This window comes from Polyodon spathula, chromosome 6 (genome assembly GCF_017654505.1).
Source record: "Polyodon spathula isolate WHYD16114869_AA chromosome 6, ASM1765450v1, whole genome shotgun sequence".
NCBI classification, from domain to species: domain Eukaryota; kingdom Metazoa; phylum Chordata; class Actinopteri; order Acipenseriformes; family Polyodontidae; genus Polyodon; species Polyodon spathula.
In genome coordinates, this window is record NC_054539.1 from 64,550,717 (window position 1) to 64,574,516 (window position 23,800).

Here is a 23,800-nt window from a genome sequence, read left to right on the forward strand (position 1 = left end):
ACAGAGGGAAGGAGACACTTTTTCACACAGAGCATGATGAGGGTGTGGAATGGGCTACATCGTCATATTGTTGAGGGAGAGCACTTTAATATAAAAGCAGAATGTTTGGAGATCAATCAGCTACTAGGAACCGTGCAAGCTCAGATGGGCTGAAAGAACTCCTCTTGTTTGTAAATTGTCTTCTGTTCTTATGTTAAATTAAGGTGACCCCGACCTTTGGATAAATCAGTGCTCTGGCAGGATCACAGTGCTTAATATGAGCTCTAATGTCATGATGAAATGATGGAAATCCAGCTGTCTCTTTTTATATGTACAGCTTGAAAGTAGTGAATAATAGGTCTTTCATTTACAGAGCTGCAGTAGAAACACCAGAAGCATTCTTCCCCATAAATCAAGGCCAATCTTAACCGTAATATCCAAGTCCTTGGCCTTAACCTTGTCAAGTTAGTACTCTTAAATCTGTATTTAAAATGCTTTTGGACACTAATACAGTTTTTAATTAAGAGCCAAGCTGGTGCAGTCTAATCTTTTTTTTTTTTTTTTTTTTTTTTTTTTTTTTTCGGACTTCTACGCATGGTTGTGTTGAGAGTAATCTTTGTCAATCAAGGAATATGATGGAGGGATTTGATGACATTCAGATTATAGCTATTGAACACTGTCTTGAACTCTGATACTGAGGACTATGAGAAATGAAAGCCATTGAACTATATTGATCCCATAGATTATGAACATGAGTATCAATGTTACATTCACCAACATTAGTAGTTCTGCATCAATTCCAGTTTAATCAAACAATAGTAACATTTTCACAAATTTAATATGATCAGAATCTGTGCAGATAGAACTAGTATTGTTCCTTAAACCTGTATATCAAGAAGTTAAAACAGTGTGCTTCTCTTCCCAATGAATTTAACCTCATGCACTGTGCACTGCATGTGTTTAGCACATTCTTACCTTTCTTTTGCTGTTGTGACAAAGCAATCTAAATCCAGCCATGGTTCTTGCATTGTTAAAGTATACAAACCTTTCAAAATAATTCCAGTATATCTCCCCTAATATGTATTGCCATAATTTCGTAAGTCTCTCATTTTCCTATATGCACACATTATGGAAAAGATTAATTTGATTTTTCTTAACAAAAATCCTCATTGGCTCTCGTTCATCAGTGTATGATAAGATTGACAGAGGAACCAAGCGATATTATAATCACATATAGCTTGATGCTGCACTGCCAGTTTCAATTGTAGCCTATCTGAACTTTCAGTGTCTCATTGTGAATACTCATACAATGGGAAAAAAAATTAAAAATGTATACATTTATTTACCACAAAAAAATATCCAAAGGATTTACCAAGCAGTAAAAGCAAAGCTCTCTCAAACTAGGTATTCCAGAACTAGGTTTCAAGCTACCGTTCCTGAAAAAGTGGCTTTGTGTTCCCTCAGCTTTAGAGTCAATATATGAACGATGTCTACAAAACTGTAATGCTATTTGTAACATAACATTCGTGTTAGGTACGATTTAAGGGATTGGGCTCTGTTTAAGTAGCGAATAGCCTTTTAAGGAATTTTCCATGACGGGTACTGTTCTGTCTCCTAAAGGGAAGTAAGACCTCTCATTCCCTCCCTTGTCCCTCATTCTATCCCTCTCTGCTCGTAACCTAGGCATCATCTTTGACTTTTTACCCTTTCCCTTTTTGACCGTATCTCGGCCATAACACAGCCTGCCGTTTCCATCTATTCAACATCCGCAAAATATGCCCCTCCATTCCCTTTTGTGCTACTAAACTCCTAGTCCACTCTCTCATTTTCACCCAGCTTGACTACTGTAACTCCCTCCTCCTTGGCCTTTCCTCTTACGCTTTTACACCATTGCAACAAATTAAAAACGCTTCTGCTCGTTTCATATTCAACCTCCCCACTCCTTCCATACCCCCCCTCTCCTCCAGCTACACTGGCTCCCTGACTATTATAGGAGGGGACACACCAATTTAAATAATTATTATTTGTGAACTTTACATATATGAACATATTATATAAAACACAGTTCGACTTTAGTTTTAATACACCTATCTTTAAAATGTGAAAGAGCAGCTCAATGGAAGCAGTTTGTTTTCTGTGTGTATTTGTTAGTGATTTCTTAGTAGGCAGTTGGTGATAAATCTGCAAAATACTGGCACAAGAATTGAGAAATTTCTTTCTTTTTTTTCAGTGGACTCATCACCCGATCTATTGCTTGCCTTGATCCTTCTTTAACAAAGAGGTACCTATTCCTTAAATTTGTTCCTGTATTTTTTAAATTTGTTTTCAATCTGTGCTTTAGCAAATGTTTTGAGTGTTTGTATTCCACTGTTCATGAAACTGGATGTGATTTGTTTAAAAATTAAATGCAAATTGTGTTCTGGTCCTGGAAAAATAAATACCTGCATGCGTCAAAATTCTCATTCTCCGTCTAATACAGCAGATGGGTGCTCTGGTGGTTCGAGTTTCTGTCCATCATTTGTAGACCATTTTTACATATGCAAATGTTTAAAGCTTGATAGATGAGGCTGTTACTGTAGCTACCGTAGTTCATGACGTTCATATTGTTCTGACCTCTGATTGGTTGGGCTCTTATATCTTCAGCTGTACTTGCCCAAATGTAATTAAATATCCTTTTGACAACCACAAAAAGTACTCAAATAAAAACGTTGTTTAAGTTTCTTTTGCTCTTCAAGAATGAAGGTGACAAATTCAAAAAGGCTTTGTTATGTAGATGGACTTTAGTTTAAAGCGATTAAATAAGGTATGGATTTCCATTACAATCATTGCAACCTCTATCCTAACACTGCATAATATGTCAAAAACAATTAGTTAACTTCTTCAAGGTTTATTTTTATTATGCTGCACTTTTCTTTTTTTTTTTTTTAAAGCTGCTATAAATTGTTTTTCTATCAAACAAAGTGTGTAATCATTTGACCTGTTTTTCCATAACGAGCATTATTGAAGTAAGGAAAGTGGTCTTGGTAAACCACATGAGGGGGGGTAACAATACATTGTCATTTTTATGAGCGTATGAACATAAACTGCACATTTTACGAGATTGTAGGTGGTTATTGAACTGTTTTTTCTTCACTGTGGAAGAGGGCTTTAACTGTCAGTCAGCCTGCTAGCCTGTCTGTTTATTGTTCTTGGCACTGAGCTGTATTGTGATCATCGACTTGCCTTCCACTCCTGGGTCTCCAGGAGTAGAAAATCACGTGGCAGATTCATTTATAATGCGAATGAGACTGACATGTATTGTGTAATACTTAAAAGCTGCATCTCATCTGTTGCAAGCTGTTTTCAGTCAGGATAGGAAATACCTTTGACAGGCTTTGATGGAGAGCTGATGGTAAACAATTGTTTGGATCTTGCATGAGTTGTCCCCATAAGACTGTGTCTTTAAAAGCTGTAATCTATTCCATTACAGGTGGCTTTTCACTGGCATGTTATTTTTAACCACTGGACATATCAATTATGCAGATGATTTTTATGTGTTCTTATTACTGCATGTTTATAAACCATTCAATCTGATGTCAGATATCACTTAAATTATACCACCAAAGATGCTTTGTTTTTACACTTCTAGTTTTCAGATGTGTTTTTAAATGGAAAATTCTTGCAAGGGAAAAGACAATTTGTTGCTGGACATAATTAAAAGATTTTATATAAAAAGGTTTACTGTAAAAATAGACAATTTTATTGTTTTTCATTGGGCCATACTGTAGCTAAGGGAATACTAACACACTTTCGTCTAATGCAGTACAGCCAACATTCAGATTTAGTTTCAAAATCACTTTTTCATTTCTTTGTTAGCTTCAGTACTCTGTTTGCACACTATAGTGTATTCTGTGATTCTGGCACCCTAGTGCTAGCCCTAGTGTTCTCCCTAAATATCAACAGAAGTTGGAAGTGATGTATGCCAACGCAAAATGTGTTGCTTGTCAGTGGTTGCTCAGTTAATGTGACATGCTTTAAGATTTGTCTCTTTGTGAATGTAAGTGATGTTCTAATTGGAAAGGGACTCTAATTAATGTGGAACATTAAGGAGAAGTGTATTCTACAGTATACTATAGTTCTGTACCTTAAGAGACTCGGAGTAAAGGGAATAAAACAAAAAGTTGAGCTGTGAAGAGATAAGATCAGCAGCAGAAAATGGTGAAGCTAATAGTGTAACGAAGAGCTGGATACAGAAGGGTAGTGTGCAATCAAGATAACCCAAGAGGGGGTGTTCTGTTGGTGTGAACAAACCAATGGAAATTCCCAGTTTACAGATTTGCTTCATAGTTTTTTACACTTGGCACTAAACTTTTTATGACAATTCAAACATGGGTGCGGTATAGTATATATACATAGGGAAAGCTTAACTACAGTATTTGGCTGGTTGAATGTGTACTGTGACCAGCTGCATAGTATGCTGTAGGTTAAGAATTGAAATGTAAGATTGCATTCAAAGGTAGAATTGTTAGGGTTTACAAAGGTAAATTGTTCTCTAACCCACATGTGATTTAATGTTGCTTTTTTTGGCTCATTCACATTTACATGTCTTGCTCTTGAAGACCAATAAAACATGCATATGGAATAACACACAATGGGGTATTTTTTGTAGATACAGGATCTAAGTCTATTTTAATTTAAGTTGGTCCTATCCATCTATCTATGATTTATTGACCCCCTTATTAACATCACTAAGTGCAATAAAAATATTAAGAAAATGGGCATTTAGGTTACTTCTGCTTTTATTCTTGTTCACTAACAGTTTATGCACATGTAACTAATCTGTCTTTAAAAGATCTGTTGCATTATGATAATCTCCTCTAAAAGGCCCTATATCCCTTGGGAGTGAAACTATAAACAATAACTGGGCACATTAAGAGCGTAATTGCGTCACTATTTGGAGCTTTGGGGGCTGCCAGAGTGATTGAAGAATAAACGCATGACTCACTGGTCAGGCAGTAGTGCCAAGGTTAATTTAGCAATAAACCCTGAAAAAAAGAATGAACATTTTAATAGTCTTTCATATTTGGTGGTACTGTACCTTGGTGCATGTTGGGCTAGTTTTAGATTCAGTTGTTATTAGCGTCTACTGTTTATCACACCTACCGCACATTGTCATGCCCCTTATTTTGAAAAAGATGGTTATTTTCTGTCCTGATGCGAGTTTTATGGGGAATGCAATTTAATTTAGATTGATGTTACCGACACACTCTTTTTAGAAGTATTTGAAGTATCTGAATGAAATACACACATTTAGATCAGTCATGTGGTACTGAGAAAATGTACACTATGCCTCGGACCATAAGATCTTTACTCTAATAACTAAAGTAGCTCTCCTGAACTGATTTTCTATACTGTAATTGCCCACTGGCATCCTCTTGTCACAGTCGTCTAATTTAAGTAATCTGCATCAATGTACACATGTTAATGCTGTCAACATCTACAGTAGAATAGTTTGCAGTCTCCATTGTCTTAGTTGTAGAGTACAAACCAAGAGGGCACATCTGCAAAAACCTCCTGCCGTTGTCTTGAAGTCTTTGATGACTGTGTTGCTACATTATCTGTTGCATTGTGTTTGTATAGTAGTCTTGCTACCACATGTGTGAATACTGTACCTGATTATAGATAGTCTTTGGAGTATTTCACCAGTAATCCTGCACAGATGAAGGATGACAAAATAATTCATGCTGTTAATGCATATTCCCAATAGCAGGGTTAATGGAGGCTACCATCCTGTTATTATTATTATTATTATTATTATTATTATTATTATTATTATTATTATTATTATTATTTTGTCCTTCAGCGTTTCTCATAACCGTAAACAAAGGAACAGATCACCAAGCTACATCCTCTATTTGTACCTTCAGTCACGCCCCCTTAGTTATCGAGTGCAGCCGTTTCTCCTCCAATCCGCGGTTGCCACATCGCTTTCCCTCTGGGGCTTAGACTTAATGTATCACAGCTGTGCCCCCTTTATACATGGCCGACTTCCACCTAACTCTGGGAATGAATTGTCAGGCCGTGCAGGTCACTCTGTTCCCTTTACACTGCATCCTCGCTGATTGGGAAGGAGATTTATCACCAAGAATCATTTTTTCTCTGTGACAGGGTGACAAAACATTCTGCAGTTATGCACCAAGTTTGGGGAATGCTCTTCCTTGGGTGATCAAGTACTTTGAGACTGGCTATTTTTAAATCGCACCTTAAAACTTGCTTTTATACACTTACATTTCCTAATGTTAAATTCCCTAAATTGTAAAATCTGCTGTTTTGTTTGTTTATTTTTATTATTGAACTGTATACAGTGCTTGATGAAATCTGTACATGAAAGGCACTATATAAAATAAAGTGTATTATTGTTACATCAACTTGACTAATTGTGTAAAAAGAATCTTTGTAAGCGCATCCCATAAGATCCTAAAAATATACCCTTGGGCTGTGCCTACTTTGGAAATGCTTTAATTTACTCACTAGCAGACAGGGAAGTATTTTGGAAATGGCTTGCGATTTTAAGTAAGGATTGAGTTACATTTGTGTCATCCGCCCATGTCGTGAACTTGTGTAGATTTTCAAGAAACATAATAAAATAAACACCATATTGTTAGCTGCTTGATTTTATACAGAAAAGAACAAATAATGATACATGTGTGTGTGTGTATATATATATATATATATATATATATATATATATATATATATATATATATATATATATATATACACAGTGGCTCTCAACAGTATTCATCCCCCTTGGACTTCTACACAATTTATTGTGTTACAACATGGAATCAAAATGGATTAATTAGTAGTTTTTGCCACTGATCAACACAAAAAAAAGTCCATAATGTCAAAGTGAAAAATAAAATCTACAAATTGTTCTAAATTAATTACAAATACAAAACAGAAAATAATTGATTGCATAAATGTTCACCCCCTTGAGTCAATATTTGGTAGAGGCACCTTTGACAGCAATTATAGCCATGAGTCTATTTGGATAAGTCTCTACCAGCTTTGCACATCTGGACACTGCAATTTTTGCCCATTTTTCTTTGCAAAATTGCTCAAGCTCCGTCAAGTTGGATGGGGACCTTTGGTGAACAGCAATTTTCAACTCTTTCCACATATTCTCAATTGGATTAAGGTCCGGGCTTTGACTGGGCCACTCCAGGACATTAACCTTTTTGTTTTTAAGCCGCTCTGTGTGGCTTTGGCTGTATGTTTGGGGTCATTGTCCTGCTGGAAGATGAATCTTCTCTCAAGTTCCAGGTCTCTTGCAGACTTCAACAGGTTTTCCTCCAGGATTTCTTTGTACTTTGCTGCATCCATTTTGCCCTCTATCTTCACAAGCTTTCCAGGCCCTGACATAGAGACGCGTCCCCATAGCATGATGCTGCCACCACCATGCTTCATGGTAGGGATGGTGTTCTCAGAATGATATGCGGTGTTAAGCTTGCACCAAACATAGCGCTTAGCTTTGAGCTCTATTTTGGTCTCATCAGACCATAGAATCTTCTTCCACTTGGTCTCAGAGTCTCCCACATGCCTTCTGGTAAACTCTAGCCAAGATTTGATGCAAGTTTTTTCAACAATGGCTTTCTTTTTGCCACTCTTCCATAAAGGCCAGTTTTGTGAAGCACCCGGGCTATTGTTGCTGTATGCACAGTGTCTCCCTGCTCAGCCATGGAAGACGGTAACTCCTTTAGAGTTGCCATAGGCCTCTTGGTGGCCTCCCTGAGTAGTGCCTTTCTTGCCCGAATACTCAGTTTTTGAGGACGGCCTGTTCTAGACAGATTCACAGTTGTGCCATATTCTCTCCATTTCTTAATAATGGACTTTACTGTGCTCCGGGGGATAGTCAATGCCTTGGAAATGTTCTTATATCCTACCCCTGACTGGTGCTTTTGAAGAACCTTATTCCAGATTTGCTTTGAATGTTCCTTCGTCTTCATGATGTAGCTTTTATTATGAAATGTACTAAGCAACTGTGGAACCTCCCAGAGACAGGTGTATTTAACCTGAAATCATGTGAAACACCTTAATTACACACAGGTGGACTCCATTCAACTAATTATGTGACTTCTAAATACAGTTGGTTGCACCAGAGCTTATTTAGGTGTGTCATAGCAAAGGGGGTGAATACTTATGCAATCAATTATTTTCTGTTTTATATTTATAATTAATTTAGAACAATTTGTAGATTTTATTTCTCACTTTGAGATTATGGACTTTTTTTGTGTTGATCAGTGGCAAAAACTCCTAATTAAATCCATTCTGATTCCATGTTGTAACACAATAAAAAGTGGTAAAGTCCAATGGGGGGTGAATACTTTTGAGAGCCACTGTGTTCATTATTACAGTAGGTCAGGATTTGTTTATTTTTCTACTTTCAGTTACTTTTTAATACTTAACATTACCAGATTTATTTCCATACAAAAGCATGTAAACATGATCTGTGGTACTGTAATCCTGTCCCTGTAGACATCAGTGCACTGCTATTATCCTTATCTATTCACGTGGTTGAACTGACACATGTAATATCCTTTCATCTTCTAACTTCAAAGGTAATCCAAAAACAATGAGCCGGTGCCAAACATACAGTGAAATACAAAAAACAGCTTCTGTATCTACTAATAAAAAAATAAAAAAAAACAGCCAACCAAAACAATGAAAACTGACACAACAGAATACAGCCCTGAATTTACATTAGATAACCATTAGGATATGTTTAGTTATGTGAAGAGCTGCATAGCTTTTGAGAAACGCTGTTCCACAACACTATAAAATCTTAAGACACAGCGAGATAGCAAACTTATGCATCAGGTTAAATCCATAATTCTTGATGTCTGTATTGGATTGCTGACTTATTATCTTTGCAAAAGCATGGATATTAGATAGCTAGGACAGCTATTCATATCTTAAGAACATCCGCACTTCCTGATTTTACAAAGATTACCTGCACAAACAGCCTAGTTAAAATTGTCACATAAGCCTTTTTCAGCATCCTTTGGTCTATACAATTTATTTAAACCATAGTTTAAACCATAATTGTTTAAACTTTTAAATATTAAAAATAGGAAGCAACCTAGCATTTTCAGCTGAGTAATAACATTGAAAAGAGAACTGAATATGTATCATGTGATTACTACTAAACACAGCTGCACTGTAATCAGTTCACATTCTGTCTGTCACGTGTAGTGGAGAAAAGGGTAGCATGTTTCCTGACTTTCTTTATTCTTTCACCACAGTGAAATGTGACCAAAAAAAATCAAAGCATAATAGCTTTGCTCTTGCATGTTCACCCAACAATTACTTTACTGTGTCACAATTTAGTATAAGGTATGTAGCCATTCTGTGTTCTCTGTCCCCCAGAATGATTGATGAAGGTGGAAAAAGAGGCAAGACCGTGGCAGAGAAGAGACAGCTTTTCATGGAGATGAGTAAGTACTGGCAGCGAGCTGATGTACTGCAACTGATCGTTAACAAAGCAAGTCACCGATAGGCTGATTCAATCCACACCCCCTCCTTTTGTTCCCCTGACTGAATCTGATTGACTGCCTTGTGTGTTCATTGAAAGCATCAATTATGTAAGTTTTGCACACCCTCCCTTCATTTCGATACACAATGCTTTCAATCACACTGCTATTCAACATAGTTTTCAGTTATGTTAAGAACAATCATGTAAAATATTTGAATTTGACATTAGGAAGCAAAATATGAATGTTAAAAAATAATAAAATATTTCAACAACTGAAATCTATTTTCTAGATTGCAAGTGGCTGCAAGTGAAAGGAATTATTTTTTTGGCCTTGTGTCATAGGCCTATTTTTCCTATTTTTCCATCACTGTGACGTGCAGCGGTTTTTCCCAGCGAAACGATGTTGCAGTATATAATAAGCAGTTTGTTAGAATTATTTCCAATCAGGTACTGTAACTATAACTCAAACTCCATTTATTATTAAACTTGTATCCTTGCACAAAAAACCCTGGATTCCCTTTCATCAATCTTTAGCAGAAGTCACATGTGGGTGCTTTGTGCACCATCATGCAGGGATTTCAAATGAAAAGTGGCAGCAAAACGTCACGAAAAGAAGCAAAAGCACAAGGGATTTTATGAAAGCCATTTTAAATAAACAAGGGGAAAACATTGACTGCTTTATAGGATATGCAGTTTTCCTCGAAGTGAGTTAGCATCAGAAGCCAGCTCATAGAGTATAGTGTATGAGAGTCAGATGTTTCCCATATATAGATTAGCTAAGTCCTCAGCATTGCACTCTCATTCATGGTTGCACTAACTCCAAAAATAGAAACGTCTGTGCTATGTAGTGTGCAAATGGACAGTCCATTCCAAAACTACAGTTTTGCAACAAATATGCAGTACTAGGTGGCACAGTGAGTTAATCCACTATGCTGTGCCACAGGGGATGTCTAGCTTGTTGTGTTGTTCAGGTATCAAGCTGTTATTAATTAGGGTCTGCTCAACTTTTTCTGCTTCATGCTGCAACAATAAGTAATTAACCATCCACTCCATAATTTATCAAGGGAATATGACATCTGTTCCACAATAGGATCATATTTAACTGTTCTGTGAGTCACGTTTGTTGCTACACTGACCTGCCTTATTGAAACTTTAGCTTTCATCTCTCAGAATTAAATTGAGTAGAAAGAGTACATATTAGCTCTAGCCAATCTCAGATTCTCCCTTTTCATCATTTACTATCATCACCAGCTTGACCTCCCCCTTAGTGTCCTTTGCTAATACACCATGGGATGTTACTTTTGTTAGCAATCCTCCCATGCTGGTCAAAGCCACGCCACATTTCCTCAATTGCAAGCTTAAATCTGCTGAATTACTTTATTTCTATCCATGTCAATGCTAGACATACCCCCGTAAGAATCCTACCACAGCAAGCAACAGCCATGGGTGGGGAAGCTGTATCGGTTAGGCTTGCAATAAGAGAAAAATAAGATCACTTTTATTCAGTTCTTAATTTTTATGGCAAGGTTTAGCATTTTTATATTGTCATCACAACCTCTTATTTTAATTGTACTTGTACTTATTAATATTGGTTAATAGCAGTAGTTTAACACAAAGTGGTTTGTAAGGTCTGACACCACAGAAAAGTGATTTGCTAAAAGTAGGAAGAATTTGTTATTGTAGAGGGCTAATAATGTTTGTAAATACCGGTACGTGCAAAACCTTTTCAGTTTGATTCAATTCAATAGCTTATTGGATGATCTTAAAGTGGATTGGTTACAACCATTTATATGTAAATTGAATCAGGTTTTAAGTTACAATCTTTTCCCCAATTTGACATTCATTGGAAGTGAATATAATTTCATACAGCATAACCTTACACAGAGTTTCTTGCTGTGCTTAACCTCTTTACAGCCAAGCATTTTTGTCATAGATGTCACCCCACAGCCAAGCATTTTATGACCGTTTTTGCCACACTGTCTTTAAAGTGCTATACAAACTTATCTGAGACAGTAGAGAGAATTATTTTGTTTTATTATTTCCAGACCCTTGCTAGAACACATTATGTGAAAAATGTTTTTGTAAGATAAACAAATAAAAGGGTTTAAAAATGAAACACTTAAGTTAACCAAAGACCTTTGAAATAGAAATTACAAATAGAACATTTTTGTTGGGCCGAGGGACAAAAAGATTATTTGGAAATGTGGATCTGTGACAGAGTGACAGCGGCAACAGCAATCAAAGCCACTCTCTTCAGAGTGAACAGCCTATCAATCAAGCTGTGTAAGTAAACAGAGGCAAGTCTGGCAGGTTCTCAAAAGGCTTTACTGTCTCTATACAAAGTTTGGTGCAGTTTCATGACAGAATGTCGTAGTTTACATAGCTATGACAGGATGGATACCTCAAAATTGAATATAGCCGATGTCAGCTACCCAAAGACCAGCAGGGGAATTAAACAAAGCCAATGGAGGCTGCAGAGGGGTTAAACAAAGTGTGTGTGGTGCTGGGGAATAGTTACAAATCCAGGTTTGGAAAAATACTTCTTTTCATTGTCAATTTTTACATTGATTTCAGTAATGCTATTCATTCATCTTGTGTGAGCTCTCCTGCACGGGTGATGGAAGTGCTTTTTTTTTTTTTTTCTTGTAGTAATCTATACTGAATTTATTAGTATTTTCGCTTTTTCTTATGTTAGGGGCTCAAAATTTTGATGTCATCAGGCTTTCAACGTATCGGACGGCATGCAAGCTGAGATTTATTCAAAAGAGATGTAACCGTAAGTACAGTTTTTAAAACTTTCAGTGTTTGCATCTGGTTTTGCTTAGAGCTGTAGTAATTTAGAATTGTATCTGCTTTTTCCACCTCACAGTCCACCTTGTCGATGTTTGGAACATGATAGAAGCCTTTCGAGATAATGGCCTCAACACACTGGACCACAACATGGAAATCAACGTGTCTCGACTGGAAACCATTATCTCTTCCATTTACTACCAGCTTAACAAACGACTTCCGACCACACATCAGATCAACGTGGATCAATCTATCAGTCTTCTTCTTAACTTCATGATAGCTTCTTATGACAGGTGATTTCAAAGCACAATATTTAGACATAGATTTTTGGTCATTAATAGAATAATAAGAAATAGTCTGCTAATTTGAAAGTCTTTCTTCAGGCAGCTCATGTTTATCACATTCCCTGGAGTAGGCAGTGACCGTGTTTTGGCAAAAGTGAATATTTTCAATGAACACGTACATGACCAGGTCAGTTAAGATAGGAATTATTGTCAGCAATTACCTGCGTATGGTGATTAAGTATATGTTTGTAAGTGTTCTATGAAGTGAGTCTAATATGAGTTGAGGTTTGTAACGTGGATTCATTACGTGAGTGGCTCATCACTGAATAATACTGAGGCAGACACAAAGTTAGTTGTTGACAGGCCGCACCGGCGTGCAGATTTAATTCAACACAAGCGCTGCCACTAGGGTACCAGCAATGGCAGCCCTGGTCAGATTTAATAAAGAAAAGAAAAGAAAACAAAGCTAAAAATAAAAGTCTGCCATACAAGGTGAGCACTAGCCTCATTAAAAGAGACGACCAGTAACCTACTACACTACACAAACCCTCTCCTATACTGTTTGGAAGCAACATCCCCTAAACTAACCTACTGCTGTTGCTTTCGAAGTGACGGCCTCCCAGCGACTCTGTTTTGTTGTGACTGTCCTGGCTGAGCAGAGCTTTCACAGGCACTGTCTTGCAGTTAAAGGGTTCCGTAGTAGTTATCCTGCAGAGTGGACACTCTCCTTTTGAGCTGCGTGCAGCCTCCCCCGCCAAGCCCCCCAGCCAATCTGGAACGCCCGATCAGCTCAGTGCCAGACGAGCCTAACTGCTCAATTAGTTGCCAAGCATCGTGTCTCCTGTTCCGCATCCCAGCTGCACAAATTTGCACAAGAACCAGCAACAGGCCTCTCCCTGATACAAGGTTAGAGAACACTGTATAAATCATTAAATCTTACTTTTAGTTGTCAATAATTGGGGGTACAAAAACTGTACCTGGACTGAACCATTTCTGTTGGTTAAAGATGTATAGCTAATGTAATATCATTTAAATAAAGGGTGTCCAGAAAGTAGATAAGTAGATGTTTATCAAAGAATGCAAAAAGTTCACTCGTGGCACCACTGTCAGCAAATTTATAAATGTATTTGCTACTTTGGAAGGGTGTGGGTATTCAATGACACGGGAGACAGAAGGTTGTAATTTATTTTCTTTCTTTTATTATCCACCAGATGGCGCTAGTTCTGCTATCCCCAACACCAGCGATGGTAAAGGGGTTGCACTTGTTTTATGCAGAAATAATAATGAAAACAAACGGAGAAAGAAAAAGGGAAAATAAAATACAGTAATAAAACTACAAACAAAAGCTGCTGCTTATGCAGCATCCCCCACCACCGCTAAACTGGTCAGCTTGGGTCTCCAACCTACGCTTTGATATTCCCTCACTATACACTGGGGTGGCCAAGGTTCTCCCAACTACCTACACACGTCCCCCTCGGGTACATGACAATTATTTTTCTCTCTTTTTATTTACTATCCGCTGTCTTCCTCAGCCGTGCTTGCTTGTCCCATTCTTTCTCACCAGCTGCTGGCGGTCTTGCCTAGGTATTATTTACACCGGCTTCCAAGCCCAGCATCACTGGGTTTCCCTTGTCTTGGCTACCCGAACGAATAACGGAGCGTAGTAGTATATCCTGGAGCGTGTCTTGCTACCCGAACGATCATATACGGAGATCGTAGGTGGTATGATCTGTGTGAGCGACCCCCCCCCCCCCCCCCCACCCCCCCCCCCCAACCATTCAGAGAGAGGGAAAGACAACACACCCTCACCCAACCTCTTTGTGTCACTGCCAGGATTGACAGGTGGATCTTAGGAGGCTCTCTACCTCCCCCTGCAGGATGGTTCATGCGTCAGATAGCTATCACAGATCTCCTGTTACAGCTATGTTCTAATATTTGTATTAACAGGCAGATAGTCAAATGTTGCATTCAATGTTCAACAAGGCATAAACCATAGTTAGTTAAGTGTTAGTAAGTACTAATTTGGTTTCTTTTGAAATGGCGTGCCCAGGTATATAAACCGCTTAGCTGTAATGGCTGAAATTCAGTGTTTGCTAACAATAGATTTGCCTTTTTGTGAACTGGGAGTCCACATAATGAAATTACTACCGAGGTTGGAATCCTCCCGTCAGTCAGTGTAGACAGTTTTAAAAAGAGGTAATAATCCCTTGTTTTCCTGGAAGATCAGTGCTGTGTAGCAAGAAGCATAACTACAGCTGCACTATATTCTGTAGAAAGATTTTTTGGTGTTTTAAGATTGCCAAAATCATAAAAACTTTACCTTTTTATTAGCGTGAAGACACTGAAAAAGACTTCTAATTGAAACTTGTGTTAGCATGACAACTTTATAGGTGGCTTGTTGCATGACTGGTTTGTTGTCATACTTCCAAACACACATGATCAAGTCTGTAAAAAACCTTTATAATGACCTTGATTTAATACCTTATATGTTTTTTTTTTTGTTCAATCTCGACTTCAACATTTATAAGCCTTAAAATGAACTACCCTGTTTAATTTCCTGTCAGAAGTAGAACATTCACAGGAGATAACCTGAGATATGAATCATGTTGTACTATTATCTCCATCCCAAATGTAATTATCAGTCTACAGTGACAGGTGCTGTCTGCTCCAATGGTTTAAATAATTGAAGAGACAAAGAATGAGGATAAAATAAGTTCCTCAGAATGAAAAAAAAGTTTGAAAACATGTAACCAGTATTAGATACATAGAAATCAATTATATCAGGATGTTTTAGACTACAAGTACATTCACATTTATATGTACCTACATCAATTTTTTCTTTTATATTTTGATCCTTTTGGTACACAGTCTCTTTCAAATTGTATATATTTATATTTATAGCTATAGATATATAATGATGGGGTTGGAACCAAGAAACTGAATTGGATCTTGGAATGAAGTCACAAGTCGGATTAAGACATGTTGGGCAGGTGTTATTGTATCGAACTCGTGGTATAGTAACGAGAGCTTTAGTACCAAGTGCTTTTCAAACGAATCTTAATTAAATCAATATGTTAATGTTTTGAAATTAAGTCAAGGTCGTTAATGAACGCATTTCTCATTAAAGCTTATTTGTCGCAGGTCACAAACATCACTTCCTGCGTGAACGACTTGATAAGAGGAACTCTTATGTTCATGAGATAAAGAGAAATGAATGGAAGCATAATTTAATGTTATGGAAATCTGTTGTACAGGGAGACAGCTCTCTCACTAGCGAGCAGCAGCCAAATGGAAATAAAAAATAATGGAAATATCTATGTTGTGTATAATTTGTAAACTAAAATTGTGCATTTTGTTATCCAGAATGTACATTTATTTAGAACACTTCACATATAAAATGCTGATTTACGATTATCTGGTGAGGGTGTAAATTGGATGGCATGGATTAAAATAAAAAAAAAAAAAAATGAAACCCCATTAGCCATTTACCCTCGTTCGAGGGGACAGTTTGCCACAGCTTACTATATACTTACTTATTATATATGCATTTTGTAATCTTGTTTTGGTTAAAAAGAAAAAAATACCTTAAGCCATCTCTGTATATTGGTTAGAGTTAATTTTCTTATGATTACATCTACTTTTGTATGTATTTTAGTGTACGGTTGTAGGCTATATATAAATACATGCGTTTCATTGTTGTTTGTAGTTGTTAGTTATTATACATGTATACCATGTATGTAACACTTCATTAAGTATTTATTAAGCTTTTAATTACAGTAGAACTCCATAACCCAGTTCACAATTTGTTTATAATTAGGGATTCTGTTTTTCACGTTTTATTAATTGCATTTTTTCTCTTATTTTTTTGCTATTTTCAAGTTTACTGTAAATCGTTTTTTTCTGGGCTTTCATTTTTGATATACTGTATGAAATTAGTGTTTTCGGTTACTTTCCAAAATGCTTGAGCGTTTTTTGTGTCAAAATATGTATAGTAACTCAACAGTACTGCACACTTAAGTTGTACCTTCTTTCCTTTTCTGTCTTCCACAATGAAATCTCTAAGTTCATGGGCACATTCTTCTGGGGTTTTTGTGTGTAGGCATTTTTGTACATTTTGCCACAATTCTGTTTTTATTCCTCCGTATCTTAACTGTAATACAGCTTTAAATCCTGCTAACAAGCCTCCATCCTGATTGTAAGCTCATTTTAAATCTTGCAAGCAGAGTCTCCAATAGAATGGAATGTGCTGTCACTCAGTAGTTGGGGCGAGTTTAAAGTATTCAGAACGAATCACTGATAATTGCGTCAGGAAGGCGGGACATTGCCAGGCAGCACTGGGAAATGTATGTATTGTTATTTTTGTAGTAGGTTTTATTTTTTTTAACGGGTAAAGTCAACGTGAATAGATGAATCATTTCCACAGTTTTTCTGGGTTTTTTTTCGGTGTTTATTGGCTATCCATTGATTACATTTTTTTTTTTGTATCGGGGGTATTTTATCGGGTTTTCAAAGAAAATTAATTGGTAAAGAACGACCCGTACTCCCCACTAAAAAAACAATCCGAAATACTTAAAAGTACAATTAATAATCCTTTATTATTTCATTTTTTGATTAAAAAAATCTTTCATATCCACCCCGATTCGGAACGGAGCTGCAGACACGTCTTGCTGAAACGCATCTTTCATCCTTTTCCTAATCGGGGTGGATATAAAATATTTTTTTAATCAAAAATTAAATAATAAAGGAATATTGTACTTTTAAGTACTTTGGATTGTTTTTTTTAGTGGACAGTGGGAGTATGACATTACAAATACATTTAGGCAAAATCCATGTCAATGATCTCAATCACATGCCTACTGCATCGTTGTGTGTTCTTGATGCCTGTTCTTCATTCTTGTGTGGATAAGACACAGGTGTTAAAAGCAAATCCGCAATCACCTAAGGAAACTTTATTGTAATATCTAATATGCTGTTTTTCTATATCAAGATTTCAGTTGTATAATTCAAATAAAAGCTACAGTAGAGGTCAGCTGTCTTATAATGTACGTATGCAAAATTCAATAGCTACAGTTGCATTGATAATTTCTTGGTAGTCACTGGGTGCATTTTACGGTATGTCATTTAAGCAATACAACAAACGTTCCGTAAGGTTACAAATGGTTAAAGTAAGTGAATAAATCTAATTCATAACCATAAGTATAGAAAAGGCTAAAATATTTTCATAACTACAAATATTGAATTATCGAGGTAGTTTGTAAGAAATTAAACCTGGTCCTGTACACTCTCTCTCTGTATCGTCGGCAACACAGACGCGGTCTGTTAAATGTCTGTTTCAAGGTAAGTTATGTACTCTTTCCTTAATTAAAACCCTGTTTTTTCAAGTGCAAATTTAATTCCTGATAATTAACACGGATTTGCTTTTAAGTTTCCACACAAACAAAAGAAATAGTCGCAAGCACTGCTTGTTAAGGTATTAACATTATTTCGTAACTCAACCTAATTTCGGAAATCACATTAGCACAATTATTTAATAAAGAAATAGGCAAAACGACTGCTTGAAAAAGACAAAACCAATGCTAGATACCGATTTCTTGATTAACACTGGCGTTATCATTTATGAAATTTTGAAAATCCTGCCCATTATTTCTTACAAAAATGTTGTGGTCTGTGACAGTATATGTTTTTTGTAAGTCTGTTATTAATAAAATATAGTTTATTATTACATTTTATTTTGTATCTTGCTCTTAATTGTACTGTAATTCTTGATATGTATTTTTTGTATACATATCCTGGGTAAGGGCGCCTGCTAATAAATACATACGTACATACATACATACATAATAATAATAATAATAATAATAATAATAATAATAATAAAGAGTAGATGGCAAGAGTCTAGAAAAGTACCATGAATATAACATGACTCCACAAGGGAGTAATGACTTTATAATAAAACATACACTATGTTCATTAACTGACATTTGCTATAATTAATTATTATTCTAAATACAGAAGATGAAATATTGAAAAATCTGCTCACATTACTTACTCATATAAATAGGTCTTTATCAGGTGACAGCAACTGATATATTTCCAGTCCATTAAGTACCAGCTATAGTCATGGACCATTCATTACGCCATCATTGAGGAACCTTTGATTATTAATATTGTAGGCTGAAAAGGATGAAAGAATCTTCCATTCAATTCCTGAAAATAGTTTACAAAAGAGTGTCTTGCATGGCTGAGACAATGATAGAGTGATCTCGTTATGGATCAAAAGACCTGCTTGATGTGTTTATTGATTTTGGTGGGAATTGAAAAAAGCTAAATAAAAAACACTTTCTTCTTGTAAGATTCAATGTTCACAGTTTACGAAAAAATAATAATCCCTGGAAGATCAAGGTTGTATAGTAAGAAACATTACTGCAGCTGTGCTATGTTCTGTAGAAAGTGTGAAAGACTTGGGTGTTTTAAACATGCCTCAGTTTTACAGACTGACACGTTTTATAGTTTATCCTGACACGACACTCAAAATGTGTTTCCTCTGCAGCATTTGTGAGCCTTCTGCGCATATGACAGTGAGTTCATGTGAGGTCTTAATATGTATAGTCTGGTGTCAGGTTAAAAAAGCTTCACTTGGTTTGAAAATAAACTAAACGTTCTACAGCAAAATTAGATGTTTATTTATTTTGCTTGGTTATTACTACTTTAATTTTTTGTTATATCCATAATATGTTATCATGTTGGTTTTAAATAGCTATGAAGCATTCTGCCTTGAATTGATTTTTCATAAATACTTTAAAATGCTTTCTGTGTTTCAGTGAAGGCCATGGGAAGTTGACAGTGTTTTCTGTAAAAGCTATGCTGTCTACAATGTGTGGTGGAAAACTAGTGGATAAACTACGGTGTAAGTATACTTAAGAATAATGTATTATTTGAAGACAATGCTGTTTAATTTAATTTAGTTATTGAGCCTGTTCTTTTTTGCAGATTTCTAACCTTGAGCACCATCCAGTGGTTTCTGTAAAGACTTGAATTGTAAAATAACTACAAGCATTCTCACTGCATGTATCAGAAAATAAAGAAGAGATTCCTGCAGTTAAAAATAATAACATAAATAGGTTTGCATATCAGATCTGTAAATAACTTTGGGATGGAATTCTTACAGAAAGTTTGTTGTAAGAAAAGTACAAGTGTATTTAATTAACAACAACTTATGACATGATTCTCCTGAACTGCAAAAATAAATGTTATGCTTTAAATTAACTGTAATTTAGTCATTCCAATTTACAACTATTGCAAACAGAATTTTTTTTTTTTTTTTTGGAATAGACAATAATGAAAAACTCTTAACTATTTACTACACATATCTAGATTGTAGCACTAAAGCTTATTGGAAAATATGTAATTAATACTGTAGTGAGTTTCACAGCCATTATATGTTATTTGGTACAATTGTAGCTTATATTACAATGTGCAGTTTCTCCCTGGATAGCTATTACATTATTATCCCTTCGGCAATGGTTAATTACTTGTGTTATATATTTTCAAACTATCATGTTTGCTTACAATGCATTGACCAGGTCTGTATAACTTGGTGCCACCATTCCTACAGTATAGGGATGAGCTGAGACTTGGAGAATAGTGTAACACTGACTTGTATGTTGTTCTCTCTGTGAGTGGTAAAGCTTAACTTTGTGTTGTGTAACTAAATCATGTGAGTGCATGCAAGAATTTTACACCCAAGTCATATTAATGGTACCTGATATGTAACTCCTTAGAGGTAAAAATGTCTTAGAAAAGTTAAAAACACTTACCCACTCAACTTAATCTTCAGTATTATTCTTTCTTTCCTGTCAGACTGCAACTAGATATATAGTATATGATGTATTTTTAAATGTGATACACCTCCAAGCTCTGCAAACCTGATTATGAGTCAACTTTGAAGAAGTTACTGCAAAGATATATACATTAAAAGAGCATGACATATGGTAGTATACTTAGACTTCCAAATACAAACAGACAAAGTTTAGCACTAAAAACTAATCGTACAATTGAAATTGGTGGCAATACAAGAAACCTCCAAGTGGAGCCATGTACTCAGTGGAGTGCTGCAGGGATCTGTGCTTGGACCCCTGTTGTTTCCGATCTGTACAATTTACTTCAGGGGATACTCTGCAAGCTTGTAAAATGTACAGATGACGCAAAGCTTGGGGGAGCGGCTGATATGCTTCCAGCCACAATATCCAAAAGGGTGTAGACTGCATATATAACTGGGCAGTAACTTGGCAAAATAAATTATTCTGCATCTGGGGTAAAAATCTTCAGCTAGGTCGGTTTGACAAACTTACTAAACTTGGCTGGAAACAAACTGACCTTTTCTCTGTTCTGGGACAAAGGGATTCTGATTCCTTCCGCTGGCTGCTCACCCTGGTTACAATAACTGTGTTTGTCTTCTGAACACTTTAAACTGAAGGACTTTAAAATAAGAAACTTTCTTCACAATAAAAACAAACACACCAACCTTAAGAGATAATCGCTCAGACGGAACTATCTGCCGGTGATATATATGTTTGTTCAGTTAATCAGCAGTATTGCCCATATTTGTAATTCAGTTTCTGTCTAGTCCTAGGTGTCCCAAAACTCCCATATACACAAAATGTTATGTCTTGTAACCATATGCCACTAAGATCGAGTAGAACCACAGTCTGCCACCGTTTCCATCAACAGAATAATTCAATCTGCTCATGGGTATCTAGATCTATTGATATATTTCATTTTTTTTATTTCTTCCAGATATATTTTCTCAGATCTCAGACTCCAATGGAATGATGATGTATACAAGGTTTGATCAGTTTTTGAGAGAAATATTAAAGCTCCCAACAGCTGTGTTTGAAGGCCCTTCTTTTGGATACACAGAACATTCAGTTCGAACGTGTTTTCCACAACAGGTAAGAAAAACAAGCCCTATTTTCACCAAGACTACAACAATTGCCTGTCCAAGTATTTTCTTAAAGTCAGTGACATTATGCTGCATATTTGGAATTGTTTTATTTCAGCACTCTTCTTAAATACAAAGTATAGGCATACAAAATAGTAAATCTAAAATTAGGATTTTAAGCATAACTGAGTCAGAAAGCTGGTTGCTGTTTTGTGCAACAGTGTGTGTAACTTAATCTGCCAGAAACGTAGTAAAATTACGGCAAGACTTTTGAATTGCAAATTAGTTTCATGTCATTGCAAGCTGAGGAAGACAGCCAGATACTGATATCTCATTGCAGGCTCAAATATATGTTTGTCGATAACAAGACTGAGTATTATTATTATTATTATTATTATTATTATTATTATTATTATTATTATTATTACTATTATTCACTGCACCAGACAAGGCAAACCAAATTTTTAATACCAGAAGGTTCCGTGAACAAAAAAGCAAAATTATTTTTAACAAACAGATGGTGCCATCTGATATTTGAATCACTAGCTTATACTGAGCTGATCTTAGTCATCTATAGCTTCTATAGTAGAAATAGTGTGCAGTTATCTTTTTTAGACAAGAGCATTAAAAATGGTGTAGTCTGCTACTCATATCAAAGACAAAGCAAGGGCTGATTCTGCTGAAACAAATGGCCTGGGTGGGTTGTTGGAAACATATCTTTTTTCTTAGGGTTTACTCTTGTTAACAGATTTTGTGCCTCTTGCCATCAACAGTACTCAAGACATCGTACACACATTTAAAATTAGTTCTTGCTACCTGCTGGACAGTTATCATGTAACATGATGTCAAATTCTTTTTTTTTTTTTTAAATGTAATGTGTGTGTTTTTTGTTTTTTTTAAATTATTGCCTTGTATGGAATTCTGTGGTATTGTTGGACCAATAATCTACAGATCTGTTGTTCAGTGTAAAGCTTTATTGAAACCCTGTGCAGTGGAATTGAGAGTTCAGTTTAGCTCTCTAATCATACAAACTGATCACAAATCAAGGTTCTTCCAGGTGCATATGCTAGGCAGCGTCCGTCATGTGCTGCTACCTACAGCCAATCCTATTAGAGCTTGCGTCACTGGAAACAGCACAAGCAGACATGATACAAAACGCCATATTCACCAATAATTAACCACTGTGCTATTTTATTTTTTATTTTTTAAAGGGAGATTTCCATGGTGATTTAATACAAGAGCCCTTACTGTACCTGCAACTTATTTGTTTCTTGTTAATTCTGCAACATTAGCAGATTGTTCGTTTTACAAACAAATGGTGCACACACTATTGACGTCACCAGAGGCCACTCCCTTGCTTTTCCCAACAAGTTAGTATGTTTGTGGAATATGTATCTATACTCCCCTCTATACTGCCACTGTTAAATCCTTGCCTTTGGTGAACTGGACAAGACACCTTAACTCATGTTTGGTTTATTTGAGCTTTTTTTTTATCAAAACTGGGTTATAATCTCTTTTTTTGGTTTGTTTGTTTTGTTTTGTTCCAGAAAAAGATTGTGCTGAATGTGTTTTTAGATGCATTAATGGCTGACCCGCCTCCACAGTGTCTGGTCTGGCTACCTCTCATGCACCGACTGGCCAATGTGGAGAATGGTAAACTGCATTTATGTTCTTGTAAATCATTAAGTCCCTCTCGGTCTATTGAAATGCCTGTTGTCCAGAAAAAAAAAATCAGTTTCTATTTTTTTTGCTGACAAAAATTCTACAAGACACCTTTTTTCAAAGTAAAAATACTGTACTTAAACAGGGGTGGCCAATTTATAAAAAAAAAAAAAAAAAACTTCTTGTTGTCCAAGGGACTACATGCTAGAAAAATCTACTTGTGCTTCATAAAAATACTCGTCGCACAAAACACACACTAAAAAAAGTAGAATATAACTTGTAGGATTTTGGTTTAATTTAACAGTGAACACAATCAGTTAGTGATTAACAGATACAGATCTAGCCTTGTAGCTTGACGGGTTCACTAAATTCTTCAAAAATACTCAAAAGGTTCCTACTTTTTAAAATGTATGTGCTAGACCTCAAAAACTCTACAAATATACCAAGAGTGCCTTTCGAGCAGCAGAGCAAACATAGGAAAAATTAATTAAAAAAAAAAAACTAATTGTCCGACCGGCAAAATATAATGGCAAAACTTGTTGTCCGTCCTACAAACCTTGTTGTCCCGGCCTCAGTCGATACGAATTGCACGTCCCTGACTTAAATCATTGATAACACTTGATCAGAAAT

The 23,800-nt window shown here is 36.1% G+C and overlaps 1 protein-coding gene across 4 annotated transcripts in view; it reads left to right on the forward strand.

The window, feature by feature from the left end:
- The window catches only part of LOC121317468 (dystrobrevin beta-like), a 90,563-nt gene that overhangs the window by 5,309 nt on the left and 61,454 nt on the right, over nt 1–23,800 (forward strand). For all 4 annotated transcript variants that reach the window (XM_041253425.1, XM_041253424.1, XM_041253427.1 and 1 more), the window contains exons 2-8: nt 2,210–2,260; nt 9,388–9,455; nt 12,189–12,269; nt 12,363–12,576; nt 19,389–19,474; nt 21,364–21,518; nt 23,056–23,161. In XM_041253425.1, the coding sequence (XP_041109359.1) occupies nt 9,389–9,455; nt 12,189–12,269; nt 12,363–12,576; nt 19,389–19,474; nt 21,364–21,518; nt 23,056–23,161 (709 nt within the window). In that variant the 5' untranslated portion in view covers nt 2,210–2,260; nt 9,388. The remainder of the gene's footprint in view (nt 1–2,209; nt 2,261–9,387; nt 9,456–12,188; nt 12,270–12,362; nt 12,577–19,388; nt 19,475–21,363; nt 21,519–23,055; nt 23,162–23,800) is intronic.